General features: G+C 39.9%; 1 protein-coding gene across 6 annotated transcripts in view; it reads right to left on the bottom strand.

Moving 5' to 3' along the window:
- The window catches only part of FAT3 (FAT atypical cadherin 3), a 621,727-nt gene that overhangs the window by 175,836 nt on the left and 426,716 nt on the right, over window positions 1–19,175 (bottom strand). For all 6 annotated transcript variants that reach the window (XM_079105519.1, XM_079105517.1, XM_079105518.1 and 3 more), the window contains one exon: window positions 8,955–9,016. In XM_079105519.1, coding sequence (XP_078961645.1) covers window positions 8,955–9,016 — 62 coding nt within the window. The remainder of the gene's footprint in view (window positions 1–8,954; window positions 9,017–19,175) is intronic.

Genomic DNA, 19,175 nt, shown 5'->3' with positions numbered 1-19,175 from the left:
CCTCTGATTTGCCACAAAAGCAAGTCACTTGAAAGGTTCTGAAACAACTACTCATTTGAGTAAAGCTCTGTGCTATAAATGGGAAGCAAGACAAAGCAGATTATCCTGATTATTAATAGAAACATTTGAGTTGGCTCTCATGTTCTAAACCTATATATCCCCACACACACAGACAGACTTGAAGTGCTCACCTGGGTCATACATATCTGGTGTTAGGCATGGGCATAAGTGGTTTCTGAAAACCCCAAATGAATTTAATCTGAACAGATCATCCATGGCTCAGAGAATTGCTATACAAAATAAGCTAGGAAAGCAACACAAAGGCAAGAGATGGAAAAGGAGCTGCAGAAGCAAAGGGTAGAGGGCCAATTTACCATCTTTGCCCTATGGGGGAGATGCCAGTCTGGGCTTCCTGAATGTGTGATTGGCAGGTGGGAGTTCTTGTGATTGTTCAGACTCATGGGGGAAATGTGAACCTCTTCTCTGAGAAGGAAAAGCCATTTGTGCAAGACCTTTGAGGTAAGATTTCTCCCCTCCTCCTACACACCCCAAGAATCCAACCAATGCTTGGGGATGTTACAGCTGCTTGCCCCGGAAGACTTAAAGGAAGCAGCAACATAGCACCACATTCAGAAACCATTCACAAGTGAAAACAAAGCTGAGCCTCAGCTCCCCACAGCCTGTGTGCACAGCTCAACAAGCTGTGACCTGCCTGGAGCAATTATCCGCCTGCACAGCACGGGTGAGCAAAGCAGCCAAAGCCTGCTCATTTCCATTTCCAGGATGAGCCACTGGATAGAAGGACCTCCCCAGGTCCAAGTGAACAGGTCTCATAATGTTGCTCTACTAATTAGTGTTCAGATTTAAGGGGAAACAAAACAAATGCAACCTTTCACAAATAGGTAAGTTAGAGATGGTTGTATATGGAATTAAAGATTTATTCCAGACATTTCTCTTAGCATATATTTGTGTTTGACTTTAGATTTTTCAGTTGAAGGCTAACCAGGGACACAGACAAGAAAACTCAAAATGTGAGGAGCTACTGCCGGTGGGAAACAGAGCAGATAAGATGCCCACATGACTTTATGTAACACAAGGACTCACAGCAACCCCTCCCCTCCTCAGTCAGATGGAGCTGGTTTCTGAAAAAGGCCCAATCAGCTGAAATCCAAAACAAATCTCCACGCACCATCATTTCCAACCCCAGCAGGCTTCTCAGGACAGGGTCATGGACTCCTCTCATTTTTTTTCTCCTTTTTTTTTCAAAAGGGCACATTTAGAAAAAATGTAGTGTGAAGAGAAGACGAGAAACTAATTCCATTCTACAAAATGTGTGAATTACTTCATTGTGAGAGGACTACAATTTATGAGTCGGTTAAGAAAATACATCTTCCTTTCTATCAAATGTTGCAGAATGGGAGTTGACTTCTTAGCTTATAGTGTTGAAAAATGAAATCCTAAGCCTTTTATCTAGGGATATGTGGCATGAAGATCTAATTTCATTTTTGTTTTCATTTTTTTAAGTAAAACTTTCTGAAAACATTGGGTCTGCCTACTTCCATACCAGCCACTAGCTAAGTCCCACTACCCTTCTCCCTCCTCCCTCACCAACGAATGGTCTATTCCTCAAAATTACCTGCCACTTTCTGTGGGCATCTTGCAATCTCTGTTTTTAACAAGCTTACTCTGAGAATTACTATGCGCCTTGAAAATTTTGTGTCAGATTTAGTATTTATTCTTTGTACCACCATCACCACCACCACCACAACCACCACCACCACCAGCACCACTACCACCACCACCACTATCAATAATACTCTTTGTTTACCTGAACTTGAAGTATCAAAGGCCACCCCTGACTGGTTTCCTGATAACTTTTGGGGGCATTAGACCAAAGAATCTCATAATTTAGAGAAATCTAAGACGGGAGAGAATTTGTTCTTGGGCAAGAACAATTTCTATGGGGAAAGAGTTAGGACTTCTAGGAAGGTGGGCTGAAAATATTCACTGAAAAAGTGGGGAAATAAGCCCCCCAGGAAGACAGGGGCTTTAGGGTAGGAGAGGAGCTAGGTACCACCATGTACCATTACAGGGCCTTCTGTGGGAATTTTAACTGGGAGAATACATCTCCTTTGTACTATGAAGCATGGAGCATGGTAATCATCATATTTATATGGAAGTGTTTTTCTTCTACCTTGAAATTGTAGGTATTCCAGTCCTCTATTAAGTTTGGAACATTTAAATATCTTTGTGTGGTAGTGGTATGAGGAGAGGGGAAGGGATAGGAAATGAAGCCTCTCTACTGTACTAGTTTGCTAGTGAAGCCATAATAAAGTACAAAAGACTGAATGACTTAAACTGTAGAAACTTATTTTCTCACAGTCTGGAGGCTAGAAGTCTGAGATTGAGGAGGTTTTCAAGATTTTCTTATGATGCCTCTTTCCTTGCCTTGTAGAGAACTATCTTCTTCCCTCTGTACATGTCTCTATCCAAATTTCTTCTTCTGATAAGGACAAGTCATACTGAATTAGGGCCTATCCTAATGATCTCATTTTAACTAATAAATTCTTCAAAGACCCTATCTCCAAATAAAGTCACATTCTGAATTAATGGGAGTTTGGACCTCTAAACATAGCTCAGTTCCCAAGAACTTCTCTGAAGTCACTCCTTACTGGAGTACAAGCTGGCACCTGCAATGTGGATGCATCATCTCCTCAGATGGACTTTGTTCTGCAGTTCAGGGCAATGCCCTGCAGAGAACAATGAAAAGCAGAGGAATAGCTGAGGGATGGTGTGTAGATAACCACAGGGAAAAAACAAAACCTCCTTTTTCCAGATAAGTAGACATTAATGCTTGAGGATGGACTGACCTGACACCTGAGCCAATCAATTATTAAAGAATGGTCACAAGAACAGAGGATTCACTTAGCCACATTACAATGTGCTGATGGACATTTAGAGTCATATCTCTCCTAAAAAGAGAGGAAAACCTTTACTAGACACTGCGAGGATGTGCTTGTGACCTTGGCTCTTGTTGAGCTCTTTTCTAAGTCTGTGTCTGAGTCTACATAATAGGAGAGAAGGAGTTTTTACATGAATGAAAACCAGCCCTTTGATCCAGATGGAGACTAAGGGTAACCCACAGTTGGGTACTCTAAGACTTAGACTTAGGGTGAAGTCAAAGAAAAAAGAGACAGCAGGAAAGCATACTAACTCCATTAAAAACCTAGTGCCTGGCATAATGCCAGGCCCAGAAGAGGCATTTGATAAAGCATTTATGAAAAAAAGAAAAAATAAACAGTAGATTCCCATTAACTTTACTGAAGTTGATACAATAAGAAAGTGAACAATTGAGGCCTGAGAAGGGGAGGTTGTGGAAAGAGAATGACAGGAGAGTGTGGAAGGAGGTTGGCAGCCGTATCATAAGGTATTGTTGGGCATCAAGCTGCATGAAACATGGCCTCTCCTGGAGCTTGGGAACACTAAAGCTGGGAGAAACTTTTTTTCTGACACTGATGCCTCATACATGCTGCTGTTTTCATGGACATACCATTTTTTTTCTTTTGGGACCTACTGACACCTATAGAATGTTTTAGGGGGGGTCAAAAGAGGAGCCTCAATGAAAGAAAATTCCATTTCTTTTGGACTTAAATGGTGAAACGATGGACTGCTTAATGAATTGAAGAGGACCTGCAGTTCTTCATCAGCAGTAATCATCATTTCAACAGTAGATGCTAACCAAGGCAGGAAACCGCTAAGGGTGTGCACTCACTGAAGAAATCGATTTACATTCTAAAGTAAGAGGAAATGTAAAATAAAACTATGAAAAGGGATGAGATTTTCAGACAGGAAGAAAAAAAAGAGTCTCATGAGTTGTACCTTGCATAGGATGATGGATGAGTGTTTTAGAAGGACAGACACTAAATAATATGCATTCCTGTGGATCCAATGTATTCCCCTGTAATATGCTTTGATATTTATACAATCTTCACTATAAAATCTCACCACATTCTCTGGGCTTCTTCAAGTTATACATACACATGCAGCATAATTTCTCATCCCCTGTCTTTATACAGGTTACTAGGGCTTGTCATCTTTTTTTGATTTGCAAATAAAATACTCGTTCTGTTCTCTTTGGGAGACTTTTATCAAAATCATCCAGCCCTGAACAGAGAAGCATTTCAAGATCAAAAGGGAAGCAAAATAACACTCTTTCAGCAAGCAAGATAAAGATTCACACATAATTAAGCCAGGACTATAGGACTCCTTAAGTAGATATATCTTTTAAGAATAATCAAATTGCTATATGCTATTCAAACTACTGGAGTTGCAGAAAAAGAAAGGAAACTGACAATGTTTTAAAGACAAGGGAAAAAGAAGGATGTGGGAAAAAGGGAGAGGGCAAACAATTGTTTGGCAGTTTAAATGTGTACCAGCTCTTTATGTAGTTTATATACCAGGCAGGTGTTATTATCATCCTTCTTTTGCAGATAAGGAAAAAGAGGATTGAAGTTACTCTAACTTGGCTTGTTTCTTCTATCTCTAAACTTGGGTTCTTTCCCACATGCTAATCCTGCCTTCTCCATGGTCTCATTTAGGGGGAAAGAATTCTTTTCACTCACATATTTATTGAGTGTCCCCTGTTCCCCAGGAGCTGAGCTAGTTACTCTGGACACTGAGGTCAGTCAGACTGTGCTGACCATGGCCCCCACCACTCATGAAACGTGCACAAACAGATGCATCTTTTCAGCTGTGGCTTCATCTATTCTCTGTCCCATGCCTCATGCAGAAATTGTTTTCCCACTTTACAGAAGAGGGAAAGGGAGAGCAGAGGGACTCAGTAGCCCATCTAAGCTTAGTGAACAGTAACTAAACATAATCTCAGGCCGGCTGGAAATTAGTGTCCAAGTGTTCCCTTCTTTCACTACCTTGATAAATTAAGGTTCACCCACAGGGAACTTAAACAAATCATAGGTGAGAAAACAATCTACACAAGTGATTATAAGAAAGAGTGCATTCATTCCCTATTTCACAGCTGCCTTTTCTGATAAAGAAGTAATCAGGAATTAAGTCAAAACTACCAATATAAAACATTAATTCACTTCTTAGTTTATGCATATTTTATCAACTTTCTGTATCTGTATGCTGGGATTAGTCTTCAGCCTTCTCTACAATTATAACTGGCTATCAAGAGATGTACTGGACTTTGATTATATGAGCTAAAACCTCTATATTTTTGCACTTTTTGGTAGGGAGAGATCAGTGTAATATTTTCACGTAACATAGTTCCAAATCAGAAAGACTTAACACTTAGAATTCACCAAAGAAGTGTAAGCTGTACTTGTGAATTTGCCTACAGTACTTTGCTGTTCTTGTTGCTTTAGCAAGTCCTTTGAATTCTGATAATGACAGCCTTCCTGTGATAGCCACAGATTTAAAGGTGAATGCTTTACTGATTCACAAAACCTTACAGCCCACACATGGTAAAGCTAAGTAGCTTCAGTCAATGTACAGAGTGCAAGCAGTAAATAAATGTGCCTTCTATCAGGGGACTGGCAAACTACAAACAGTTTATTAATGTCCTCCTGGTTTCCTAATCAAAACATACCTGCCAAGTCAGCTTCTAAATGGGTCCTTTCAAGAAGTGTCAGTTTTGTTTTATTGGAAAGGAAAAGTACAAAATAGAGCCAGGAGGTGAATGTGAGTTTAAGAGGAGCATAAGGTTATCTAGGCAATTAAAGGCTCTCCAGGAGGTTAATTACCCACACCCAGTCTTCACAACTCACAAAATGTACTTGCAGTTACAAAATTCTGTCTAACAAAGGATCCTATCCCTCATTCTAAATAATATTCTTTTGTGCACTTTTTTTTAGCAGAACTAAGTTAAAGCAATATTCCTCCCATGATCCTTTCAGAAACAAAGAAATGGATGATGTTCAAATTTTCACAGTAATGTTATTGAGAACAAAATTAGTGTGGCCAAGAAATGTACAATTTAAAAAGTGATTGCAAGAGTACGTGCAAGTAAGAGCAGGTGGTGGAGGAGGAGGAGGAAGAGGCTGAGATTCAGCTGTTCTTTGAAAGTCTTAACACTCCTGTTACTAAATGTGACAGCAGTTTGTTGGGGGATCCTGGGAGCTGGTAGGGCAATGGAGTGTATCTGAGGGCAAGTTGGTATTATCTACAGTACATAAAATTTTACTTTGAAAATTTTAGAAAAGCTATTTTGCTGCTTGTTCAGGGGAATTATGATGGGATTCGTGTTAGACAATTCACTGTTTGACCCACTGTCCTCAACTTCCTCCAAACCACCATCATTTCACCCGGAGCTCTCTAAAAGTTTCCCAGGCTCCCAGCTGTCCCTGGGGACCTGTCCCAGCCCAACTCTGCCATTACAACATGGATTAGACCCTGCCACCCGTTTACTGGCTTTCCATTGCACTAAGGAAAAAATTCAGAATCCTTACTGCAGCCCTCTGCTTTTCCAACTTTCTTTCCTGCAATCCGCTACCCCTGCCCCACTTTACGCTTTTCACCACACTGGCCTTGGTTCTCTTCCTTGATGAGAATCTAGGCATCATGTCACCAAATGTCACCTCCTCAGGCTTTCCTCATCAATCTCTTGAGAATGGCATACCACCCCCTCTGCTTTCAGGCCATCATGGAACCTCATGGAGCTGCTCTCTGATTACAGCATTTACTCACTTATCATGTGCCATCCTCCTGCTCCCTCTGTGTCCCCAGCACATAGGGTGGTCCCTGGTGCACTTGCTGAGTCCAGTGGTCAGTATCTGGGCTCCTTCGGTATTTCAGGTATGTAGGAAAACCATCCTTCTTGAAGTGTTGAAATGACATTACATTTTTAGGAGGGTGCAGGTATCATGTCACCTGGTATCATATAATAATGATAACACCACAATGATTATAACTATACTTTCTAGAGCACTTACTTAGTGCCAGATACTGAACTGGATGTTTTATAGCTATTTTAATTGCCCAACAGTGCTATGAGGTTAATTAGGCTACCCTACCTCCCTAAATAGATTATAACAAGTACAGTGAAATTATGTTCTAGATCCTAAACTGTATTTATTAGTCCAAAATACCCAAACTGTTACTCAGCATCTGTGTAAGTCTGTAAAGGATGTGAAAGCACTAAGGATTCTTCTGGGAAGTAAATTCAGATCCTGGAAAACATCCTTGCCTCTGTTCCTTACAGCTATATCCCATAACAGTCACACTCTGCACCACGTTCTCCTCCTGACACCACCTAGTGAGGACACGGCAGCAAGTGATCTCAGCAGATTCCCCAGCTAATGAGCCTCCCTCCCTTCCTCCTGCCAGGAGGTAATGGGTTCAACTATCTGAGAACACGGTCTCTCTAGGTGTCCTGGACTCTCTTCTGGAAAGGAAAGAAGCACATAAATAAAACATAAGGTGTTATTATTCTGGCAAATGTACTCTAATTCTGGACCAGGTAGGTACTATAACCCGTTAATAGGATTTTGAAAAAGAAATTATTATAATATTTTTTGGCAGCCTGGAGTCTTTCATCTTTACAAGGTGATAGCAATGTTTTAAAAGGATTATCATAGGGCTGCATGGTAATAATAATCCTTTCCTATGTGTAATATCTTGAGTTTCAAAAATACTTTGATATAGAATATAAGGTTTGATCCTAATAGTGATCCTTTGAGGTATATGGATTAGCAATTATTTGCCACATTTTACAGAAGGGGAAACTGAGGTCCAGGCTAATTAAATAGCACTGTCCAAAGCTTTGAGTTAATCATGTCAGGGCAGCTTAAAATTCACCTCCCCAGACTCCTAGTCCAGTGTTCATTTCTTAGGGTATTGGGAATTGAATCAAGGGTAATCTATCAATGAGCTATATCCCCAACCTTTTTCTTTTTTTCTTTTAAATTTTTATTTTAAGATAGGGTCTCCAAATTGCCAAAGCTGGCCTCAAACTTGCCATCCTCCTGTCTCAGCCTCCCACGTCATGGATTACAGGCCTGTGCCACAACTCCCAGCTACAGTGTTTTTAACTAGATCATTACTGCTGGTGTGACGTAAAAGGAAGATGCCAGAAGAGATCCTGTCAAAAGAATTGAGGAGGATGTGTGCATGTACACACATAGGTGTGCTGGATGAATTCGGGTAAGTGGGTCTGAGGAACAGAAAGGTCATTTTAGAAGCATGGTCACAGCGTAGATCCTTAACAAAGTCCTAGGTTCTGAGGAGTATCATCCCTTCATATCACAGCCACACTTGAGCCACAGTGCCAAATGAGCTACCCAGACTTCAACCTTGTCAATAAAGATGCTCAATACAGATAGGAAGAATGTCCCACAAAGCTCTTTCATGTCTATTTTCTCATCCCTTGCCTTATAGTGTGCTTTTTTCCCTCTCTCTCTATCCAGAAATAATGCTCTTAGAGTTTCTATTGCTGCTGTTCCTGTCTTAATGAATTATAGGAGTACATTTTATGGTTTCAGAAACAGTCATCTTGAGCCATGAATCAACCAACAGCCTTCTCTTTCTCAATCATCTCCCCTGGAAAAGAAATGAGGGAGAGAAGTGCACTTCTTCACAAAGGATGCACTTCACCTGAACCACAGCACTACTGCTTTCTCCTTTCACACACGGGGCTGTGGGTCCACGGGACTCTGCTCTTGAGCTTTCTTTTATGATTACTGACAAAGGGGCCTGAAGTTAAGGCAGACATATCCAAGCTGCTGCCTGTCTTCAGCGGAGGTAAAGGCCTCTTTACCATCCTTGCGTGGCTCACAGGAGCACATTGAAGGGAATGCACCAGAACTCTCTAAATTCTGAAGCACTCGGCCCAGGAGAGGTATCTTCAAAACCCACTTTTCAAATATATTAAAGTTCCCATTTGTGATGAAGGAGTTTAGTGGAAATTTTAACAAGAGCCATTTCCTCTGTGTGCTTACCTCCAGAAAATGCTCTGCCTGCTGTTCTCGATCCAATTTCCTTGAAGTTGTGGTAATCAGACCTGTGTAGAAATGAGAATATTTGACTTTTAAATATCTGGGGCAAGTAGATTACTGACTGTGGGAAACAAATCCATTCAAAGGGCTAGCAAAAGTAACAGTGGACAATAAACTCACTGATTCCCCAAGACAATCAGAATGGACTCACAAATCATTCCTAAAGCAAAATTCATGAAGAAAATGTGAAAAAATTGATCTGGCTTTGCTTACCATAGTCAGGTGTTGTTGTCTTTGGGGACCTGAGAACTCACTAAGGAACCATTGTTTTTCTGATAAGGAGGCATTTCAGAAATTCATTTACATATGACTGAAATTCTACCATAGGAGCCTCATTAAGAATTTTTAAACTTCTTGAACAACTAATAGGTTGTTGACACTGATTACATTAGGGCTACAAAATAGCACTTTCTTATTTAATTTTTATACACTCATATAATGTTTTGTTATATTTAACAAAGAAGGTTATTTCTATAATAACTACTTGTATACATATTCATTGCAAATTTAATAACTCGTACACCAATGATCACATACTATAATTTTAACATTCTTTTACTTGTTTAAATCTTGAGACAAAATAATTCCACATGGAAAATATCTCTCAATCTTTCTTTCCAACATCATTTCTCATAAATGAATCACCCCTTTGAGAACAAAGACAAAGAAAAGGTAATGGGAAGTCAAAATCTTCAAGGCCTCCTAGCTTATTGTACCAATTTGTCTTTTGCAGGTTTTATTATTCTTATTGTCAAGTGGCAATTAGAAGGTCAAATTTATTTTCCATTTTGAAATTCCACCATGTCCCTGAAGAGAATGAGAGTTGGGTTGTTTTCATGACATATTCTGATTGACAAGGAAGGAACAGGAAATCATATGAAAAGTGTATTCCCAGTACTAGCAAGGCACGTGAAATGGGGAAAAGGTGTTTCAGTGGGGTCTGTGGAGAGGTTCTTGACCTCCAGCTTCTGTGTCATGCACAGTGGTGAGTGGGAGCACATGGATTTTTAGTGAAAGCAAAGAAGAGGCACAAGAGATTAAATAGTTTCCCATGGCCTTCAAAACAATATTTCATTCTGGGTAACAAGACTCCTTACAAGCTGGCCCACTAGATATTTTGTTAATTATCATTTTCTTGCTTGAATTCTGTACAGTATTTTCTCTTATGTCCATTGACAGGACAGTGACAAAGTAAATTTATGAGTGAATACTTAATTTAGAAGTGTTAACATTAATGCTTAATAAATTCCCTGTGTGTGTGTTGGGGTGGGGGGAAGCTGGCCACTCCCCTCCACCTCTGCACCCCAAGGGGAGAAAACCTGTTTCCATTTCACAGATCTTCCTTTTCATGACTTCATTATGAATGTGGCCCACTCAATTTTACTTCTAAGTTTTTCTTCTCTTTATTTCTTATAAATTGATAATATGTGGGTGTATACATGTATAAACATATGTCTGTGTATATATAAATATATATGTGCGTTACAAAGTGATGCTGTTATGATTTTTGAATACTATGTAGGATAATTAAATCAAGTGAATTAACATATCCAACATCAAAAATACTTATTTCTAAGGTGAGAACATTTAACGTTTACTCAGCAATTTTTGAAATATACAATCACTGTTATCAACTCTGTTCATCATGCTGTGCAACACCTACAGATTCTTTAAATTCAATTCAGGTGTTAACCTTCACTGACCATCCTTTCCATGGTTGGGTGCCCATCTGACTTACCCCCACATAACCAGTATGCTCCTCCATCATTGTTCTTTGTCCTATTCTAAAATCCTTTACTCACATATCTGTAAGTTTCCACTAGACAGATTGACAGGTCCTTCATGGGTAAGGCCTACCTTTTGAGTTTGAAGCTCTGGGATGAGGGGCACTTAGCTCCTGGCCTATAAAAAGAATAGGAATTTAATAATACTCAGCTACTAATCTTTGCCATGGAAAAGACTGTTATAGTCTAATCTTTAGTTTTGCAGCAGACTTATATTTGTTTAGAACAGCATTGTTTTGTGTGTGGAAAGTGCTTCTGTGGGTGGAGAAGGTTATGTGACATTGCATGCACTTAAAACCATTTACAGAGTTCCTCTGTGTGAATGGAGCAGTACTAGGTATTCCTGGGTATAAGTACAAGGTACTGTCAGAGGTCATGGAATGAAGAGTGCCAGTAAGAGTTTCAAGTGAGAAGGTCAGTGCCTTCCATTCCCCAGAGGCCCATTAGAATCCCCTGGGCAAATTTGAAAACACAGATTTGTTATCTACTCCATTTCTCATTTAGTATATCAGATTCCTTTGGAATGATGCCTGAGATGGCCCTCTGATTCAAAAAGAAAGGTGCTGCCCAATTCTATTCTTTTTTGAATTTCACTGTGACTTTATTGACAGTAATTTTTTCTGCCTGACCAGCCATATCCAGGAATGAAATACGCTCAGCTGCTGTAGTACCTGGATCGGACCATTGGGCTTGATGTGTGAGCATGTGGAGCTGCAGGGGGAGATGTGTGAGTGATTTGCAGAATGGGGTGATACAGGAGGAAGAAAGGGAGCACAGCTCTCGGATTCATATTGATTAAAGGTCTGTCTGGTTGCACCGGTAGGCATCTAACACAGGATCTTCATTTTCAGGCTGTGCTATCCGACAAGGTCATATGTCATGGATAATCTTTTCAAGTGGGGAGTAGCTAGCTGTCTTCTAACAAGGTGGGGGAGGCTTTTTTCCAGCCTCACTGCCTCCTCAGGGGGGCATCCCTGTTAGAGGTTACAATGGGCATGAGAAATGCTTGTTACATAGAGGTTGCAAATGGGTGAAAGGGCAGGGGTTCTCCACCCTGCTGCTCATCCGTGGCTCTTCCAGGCACAAAGGAGCAGCCACCCCTTTGCCCATTGTTTCCCAGAGGACTCTCATGTCATTGCTGCTCCTCCTCACTCAGTGCCATAAGGCCACAACTGTACAGGGAAAAAGTCAGCTTCCTCTCCTGATGATTCTGAGGGCAATTCTTTAGAAAACTCACATATGTTCACAGTATTTCACATATATCCATGGGCATGCCTGCACCAGAATGTGTTTACCACATGTTTATTAACTAACAGAGAAAGAGATGGGTTTCCTAAAAAATCTAAAATGACACACAACAGAGAACCTGGAAATATAGGGAGCCAGGCAGATCCCATTGCTAGAGGAAAAGCACAGGAAAGCATCTGCAGGCTTCAGCTCTCTGTGCTTCCATACCCTTTATTTTCATAGATATAAGTAAAAGGCAAGAAAAAAAATCCAAGTCAAAAGTAGAAATCATTAGGAAGACAAATATAGTCAGGCAAGGGGTATGGACAGTCTGATAATGGGTGTAAGTCTTCTTTTATGGTGTGATGAGAATCTTCTAAACAAGATTATGGTGATATTATGCTGATAGTTCCACAGTTTTGTATACATTCTGAAACTATTGCACTATATTCTTCAAATGGGTGAATGTTATTTTACATAAGTTATTTATCAATAAAGGTGTCAAAATCAGATGGAAATTATGAACTCTGCCATTTAGGTTTTAACAAGTCTTTCATATTTAGAAAAGACAGACACTTGAATGAATCAGTAAATGAATAAATGAATGAATGAATGGAGTTTGGCATTGGGTATGAAGAGGGATTGGAATAAATAGAGTGATCAGGGTTGTCCATGGGAATCTGGAACACAGAAACAATGAACTTTTCTGGGTTAAAGCAACAACTGGTAGTTATTCACAATGAAAAATAAATCTTGTTATCAAGCCAGGACACCATACCAAGAAGCGGCAAAAGCTTTCTTTCTTCTAAAGGTATATACTTAGCATGAGCTATGGAACCTCAGCAGCACTGCCATTTTTTATAATCATGAAGGAAAGCAGTGAGTCGCTCTTCATGGTCCAGAGGAATTAGTTAAAATTGCAAATGCCACATCTCCATTTTTAACAACTTTGTTGTAGCTGCATGCATTTGGGTCTTAGAATGGAGAAGAGAACACAACAGAGCAAACTCTCTCTTCAACCACCCTGACTCATGGAAGGCAATCCCATTGTGTAATATACACACAAGAGAGGCGTGCACAACACACATGTAACTGTAGATCCACTGGGCAGAGTAAATTGGGGACTGACACGATGAAATTGAATTTCAAAGATAAATCACAGGCAAGCTTTGAATGTGGTTTGGAGATATAAACAAACACATCATTTGATATAATTACTTATGCAAACCTCCAATTTAGAAGGGGAATTATACCAGTTCTAAGTGAATGATACTCAGTAAGGTGGGGCAGTAGGGAACACATGGCTGGAACCATGCAATTAACTTTAAAAATGGCTGCTTTTGATTTTTTGTTGTGGAGACAGAAGAATTCTAACAGCCTCTCTCTTGAGAAAAAGCCTGAGTCAAAAATGTGGCTGCCTGTGCAAAAGAGAACTCAAAATGTTCTAAGTAGTTATGGTTAGGGAAGTGATACTCCTAAGCATGACATAGTTTCCCTGATTTTTCTCCCTGTGGGTGTCCTGGGTTGCAGCTGTGTAATCTATTGCCATGACAGACACATTTTCCTTAAGTGCTACTTGAAGCAGTGCACGTCTTAGCTGTTTCAGCATAATTCTCTTAAGACTGCTGGAAGCTGGGCTTGGTATTAAAAAAATACAACAGGAATTACCAACCAGTGAGCTACACTTAGTAAGTTCTATGTGTTTTTCATAACCCATTTCCTGTGCTGACCATTTCTCCAGGTCCATGCCCAGCTGTCTGCTAAATTCCTCACCATCCTTCCAGATAATTCAGGTGATACCTTCTCAGCAAGGCCTTCTCAAGCTTCCTCCATAAGCATGTTACCTGCAACTCATCTATTGTCTGGTTGTCCCTCTCTACCACAGTTTCAGGAAGGCAGAGACTTTAGGAGTTCACCAGGTTAGTTCAAGGGCTTGGTCAGTGCCTTTCACATTTGCTGCACATATAAATATGATTCTTACAACTCCTGACATTTTGCTCTAATTATTTGTTAAAGAGTCAGTCTTCCCTAATACGCCAGAAGCAAAAGGATAGTGAATTGCTCTGATTCATCTGTTCCTGGTGTTTAACAAGGAACCTGGTATATGGTACCAAGGAAAACTTGTCTGAGGGTCATGTGGATAAACTATCAATGTTGTTTCACAGAGAGGGCCACAAAGCTTCCAATGCATGGAAATTAAAGTTATCTGAATGTTCTCCTCCATTGTTTTAATAATTTTAATGTTTTTTCAATTCTTTGGAGTTCATTAGAGCTATTTCTAAGAGGCTCCTTTTTATTTTCTTTTTAATTTTAATCTGCCAACTTAAGATTTGTAATTGTTAATCTTATGAACAGGGGTGGTATAGTCATTCCATGGTTTTCCAACATCCTGATTTCTACTTAATTTATGGAGAAAGGTTGGAAAATAACAATGCAGTAGTATCTAATATTTAATGAATTCTAACTGCATGCTGTGCTCTGCCCTAAAGAGTTCACATACATGGTCTCATGTAACCTCACAATAATTCAGATACCAGAAGTCCTAAGTGCACACATTACTTATTTATTTTTTTATTTTACACAGACCTAGTATATGCTTTCACTCCAACTTTAATTTTCCTTCTAATCCTGACATTTCAGGGAAATAGAAATTATTTGGATTCCATTTATAGGGAGAAATTCAGTTAAATAACTTGCCTAATGACTGCCAGGATTCATTTGAGGGCCCTAATTTTGAAGCTTCTTCCTTGTCTCCCAACAGAAGATGTAGGGTGTTAGCGAAATCATCCACCTGGGAGGCAGGAGACCCGCTTCCCATATCACTTTATCAGTGACTGGTTGAGATTACCAGAAATCGCATCTCTTCCTCATCTAGGAATGGGAAAAGACTCTCTCCAGGCAGTGAGAGGAAGGCAACCCTGTCCAGTTTCTCTTAAGCTTGGATTCAAAGCAACCGGAGGACAGTGACTCAGTGAGGTGGATATCTTAGAGAGGAATGCAGGGTGAAGAGGCTACGACACTTGAAAACATTCCAAGAAGATGATTCTTTTGTTCCTTTCTTGCTCTAACCTGACCCCACTCTCTAAATGTCCTGGAGACCAGTTATGCAGGACCTGCAGGTCACCTGTCAGGAATGAGAAGTGCTTACTATTTCACATCATATTCACATTTCTCAAAGAGGGAAAATCAGAAAATGTCAGTCGACTATAAGTGTGAGCTTTTACACAAGGAACAACAACAACAAATACCTTGATTATTCCTATATGTATTATCTCTTCCACATGATTCTGACTTCCAAAACCTCTGTTTTCACCTCTTTTCAACCTGCTAAAATGTTCCCTACAATATTTCACACGGATATAAAGGCTACCCACTGAATTTGGAGAGAAATGAAATGGACATAGGGCAAATGTATGTTTCAGGATTATAGGAAGAATTAGAATTGGTGAGAAGACATGCATTTGATCTGTATAAAGATTAAACAACTAAGTAATATGTAATTTTTGACTGTATATAACATTTATTTGAAAAGAAAGGAATAGGCAGAAAGAAAAATATGTACAAGAGATACAGTTTCAGTTATGGGGGTAGTAAAAGAAAGGATTCTAGAAATTGGCCCCATCAGATATACTTTTTAAGTAAGGGCTGTTTCTTCGGGTATAAAGATTTGGATTTGCTCAACTAAGCACACACTGCTGGTATTAAATTTTCTTAGGGAATTTGACAGCAAAAATCACTGATGGAACTTAAACCTGCCACTTAGACTTTTTTTTATAAATAGTAACCTACAAGATGCTAATTGAAGCTTTAAAACTGTGCAAGTGGGAGTGTATTGCAAACCAAAGTGTGAAAAAGATACTGTGGGTCAAACATGGTTCATCACTGTTGGTTTTCTGTAACAGATAAGTTTCATTTTCTTTCTTTGCAAGCCAATGGATGGCATTTCTCAATTCTGCTTTAGTAGCAGGGAAATCTCAGGCAGCAAGCAGTCTGCTGCCAGAAACATGTTTCCCTTTAGGTTCAGGATTCTGCAGCCACTAAGGTAGTAAAGGGAAACAGCCAGCTTGTGGAGGAAGAGTGTTGATGCTGGCATACAACCTGCACCTTGCCTTCTGGCCTAGTTGACAGATGGAGTTGCCTACAACCCAGGGGGAGACTGCTGAGGCTTAGGCAAGCCCTGGGCCCTCACTGCATGACTCAGTACAGACTAGATTGGTGGGGCATCTTGGTCAAGGCAACCTATCATCAGAGTGAAGGATAAAATAGGGCCAAATGGGAGGGAGTGCGGAAGGTAATGTTTGTGGGGAGGAATACTTCCAAAGGCCTTCTCCTCTGTGTGAGTCTCTCCTGCCCTGGGTGGCCCTGCCACACATCCATATGTGCATATATACATGTGTTCATATGCACACACATGTACTGTTAGGATCAGTTTTGCCAGAATGCCTGGAGACTTCCCAGTCCCATCTGTTCCTTCCTCAACTCCTCTCATCACCAATCCCTCCCAAACACACACAGCCCTCTGGCTCTACTTTCTGATTCAGTCTAGATGAGGAAGCATTTATGCACCTGAAGAAATCTCTAGGCTATTTTGCTAAACCTTGAAAGCCATATTGGTTTCTTCAGAGGAATTAAGCTGCAGATGGCGGACCAATATTAAGGATGTCATATAAAATGATGCCATCTTTAGGTGCCATTAACATACCACTAGTGTGTGTTCTCAGATGTGCAATATGGCATACATCTATCCCTTTATCTTTCTGCCAAGATTTTTTTTTTTTTGCATAATTCCAAATATTGGATGATCAAAATAAGGAAGCAGAAATGGCTGGCAATCTAAATTCTACCATATAGATGGGTCCTAGAGATATCTATTCTGGGACACATTATGATGCACTGTTAACAGTGTACTAACCAGTACTCAGGCTCTGGCACCAGACTAGTCACTTGGCTTTCCATCTCTGGCTTACTGTAGGCAGCTGCATGTCCTTGGGCAAATTACTTAGCTTTTCTAAATTTCTGCTTCCTCATCTGTAAAATGAAGCTTATTAAATTAAGAAATCAATTTAAAATGCTTAGTTCTGTTTCTGGCACATATAAATGCCCAAATAATATTACTCTTATTATCAGCCTCCAGCGTAGTGCCAGGAGTACACATGTGTTCAGTGGCCTAATCTTGCTTCCTTCCTATCTTGAGATTCCCCTGAAATGTCTCTAAACATATTGGACCAAAAAAAAAAAAAAAATTGTAAAATGTCTACTCCTTGTCCGTCATCTGACAGAGAAGGAAAATGAGGCTCACAGTTTAAATAATATACTCAAAGACTTACTGATAAGAGAACTTTCACCCATGTGCTATTAAATTTCATTGATAGTATGGTCTATTTCCTTGCTACGCAGTGGGAGAGTGGATCAGCATTGTGAGTTTTTCCCGGGAGTTGGTTAGACATGCAGAGCTGCAGGCTTCTCACAGACCTAGGTGATTGGTATGAATATTAAATGTTGAGGCCTGACTCTAGAACACTGTTGATTTTCAAGTTTGGTTATACATATGAATCAACTGAGTGGTTTTAAAACAAATACTGATGTTAGTGTCCTGTACCCAGAGATTCTAAATTATTTAATATGGATTGAGGCCTAGGCATAGGAATTTTTAAAAAATTGGTTAGGCCATTCTGGTGTTTAGTCAAGGGTAAGAGTCACTACATATACAGTTATCATTGTCTGGTGGGTGGTTTATCATAATTAATTTTTTATCTTATATAAATCATCTAATTTTCCCACCATGAGCAACATTCAACTTCATGATACAAAAGAACTAAAAGTCTAATAAGTGGAGACACCTGGAGTAGGGTCCCCTGCATATTCTTATCTGAATTCCACAAAGTTCCTTTCTGAATATTCAGTAAAGGTTCACACTAGGTAACTGCCATGTTTGTTTTGACTTTAAATCTGACACATGCTTCCTGTTTTTCCTTACTTCTTTGGCTTAGCTTATCTCAGCTACAGTTTCAAGTCTTCATTCTGGCCCTCTCTTTTACTGCCTGTACATTCACCCCACCTACGTCCATCTAGCCCCAAGATCCTCCTAGCAGAGGAAAAACACCACATCCCTTCCCCTTCCCCACCAAAGATACCTGGCACATTGGGAAGAGCAAATTAGGCCCCATTCTTGCGCTCACGGAATTAATGATCCAGTGAGGGAAGAACTGCAGCGCAAGGAAAGGTCTATGCACACCCTAGGCAACTCTGAGTGTTCCAAAGAAAGAACCACTGACACAGAATTGTGCTTTGGAGCCAGGTGCAGTGGCACACGCCTGTAATCCCAGAGGCTCAAAAAGCTGAGGCAGAAGGATTGCAAGTTGAAAGCCAGCCTCAGCAACTTATTGAGACCCTGAGCAACTTAGCAGGACCCTGTCTCAAAATTAAAAATTTATAAAACAAAAGGGGGAGGGGGTTGCTGGGGATGTGGCTCAGTGGTTAAGCACCCCTGTGTTCAGTCCTTGCTACCTGCTACCAAAAAAAAAAAAAAAGAAAAAAAAAAAAAAAAAAGAAAACAGAATTGTGCATTTGGAAAAGATGAGGGAGTAAGTTTGATTTACACTGAAACTCTAAGGTTGAATAAGATTCCTACAGAGAATGTGGAGAAGGTTTAAACGTCAAATCTTCATCTGACATTAATGGGACAGAATTTTACTGAAAAAGATAAACCTGGGTTTGAATCCTGGCTCTGCTACTTTTGAGCAGAACAAGGGGAAGTTATGTAACTTCTCTGATCTCTTATCTCTGAAATGGAGACAGTACTAAGGTCCTCAGAGGCTTTGTTATAAACAGTATAGATGAAGGGTTTAGCATAGAGCCCTATGCTTAGCAGATTCTGTTTTTTACAAAAAGCAGTATATTATATTTTATTTTTGTTAAAAACCCCAAGAACACTGGAGTGGTATTTCTTACATGCAAAAGGTAAACTTGATTGTTTCTAGATTGGTCACTCTGACAATGTCTGAAAATTTAATACACAGGCAACTAAAAGTTGATGTTTCCTTCTGTCATTCAAATGAACACTAGAATGTTCCTTAATTTCTGCCACACTCCAGAGGTGTGAAAACAGCCATGGCACTCTCTTCACTGCAAATAATTTGTTTCTACATCTGTT

Source organism: Sciurus vulgaris, assembly GCF_902686455.1.
Source record: "Sciurus vulgaris genome assembly, chromosome: 11".
NCBI lineage: Eukaryota > Metazoa > Chordata > Mammalia > Rodentia > Sciuridae > Sciurus > Sciurus vulgaris.
The sequence above is the reverse complement of the archived record's forward strand: the minus strand, read 5'-3'. Positions and strand labels throughout refer to the sequence as shown.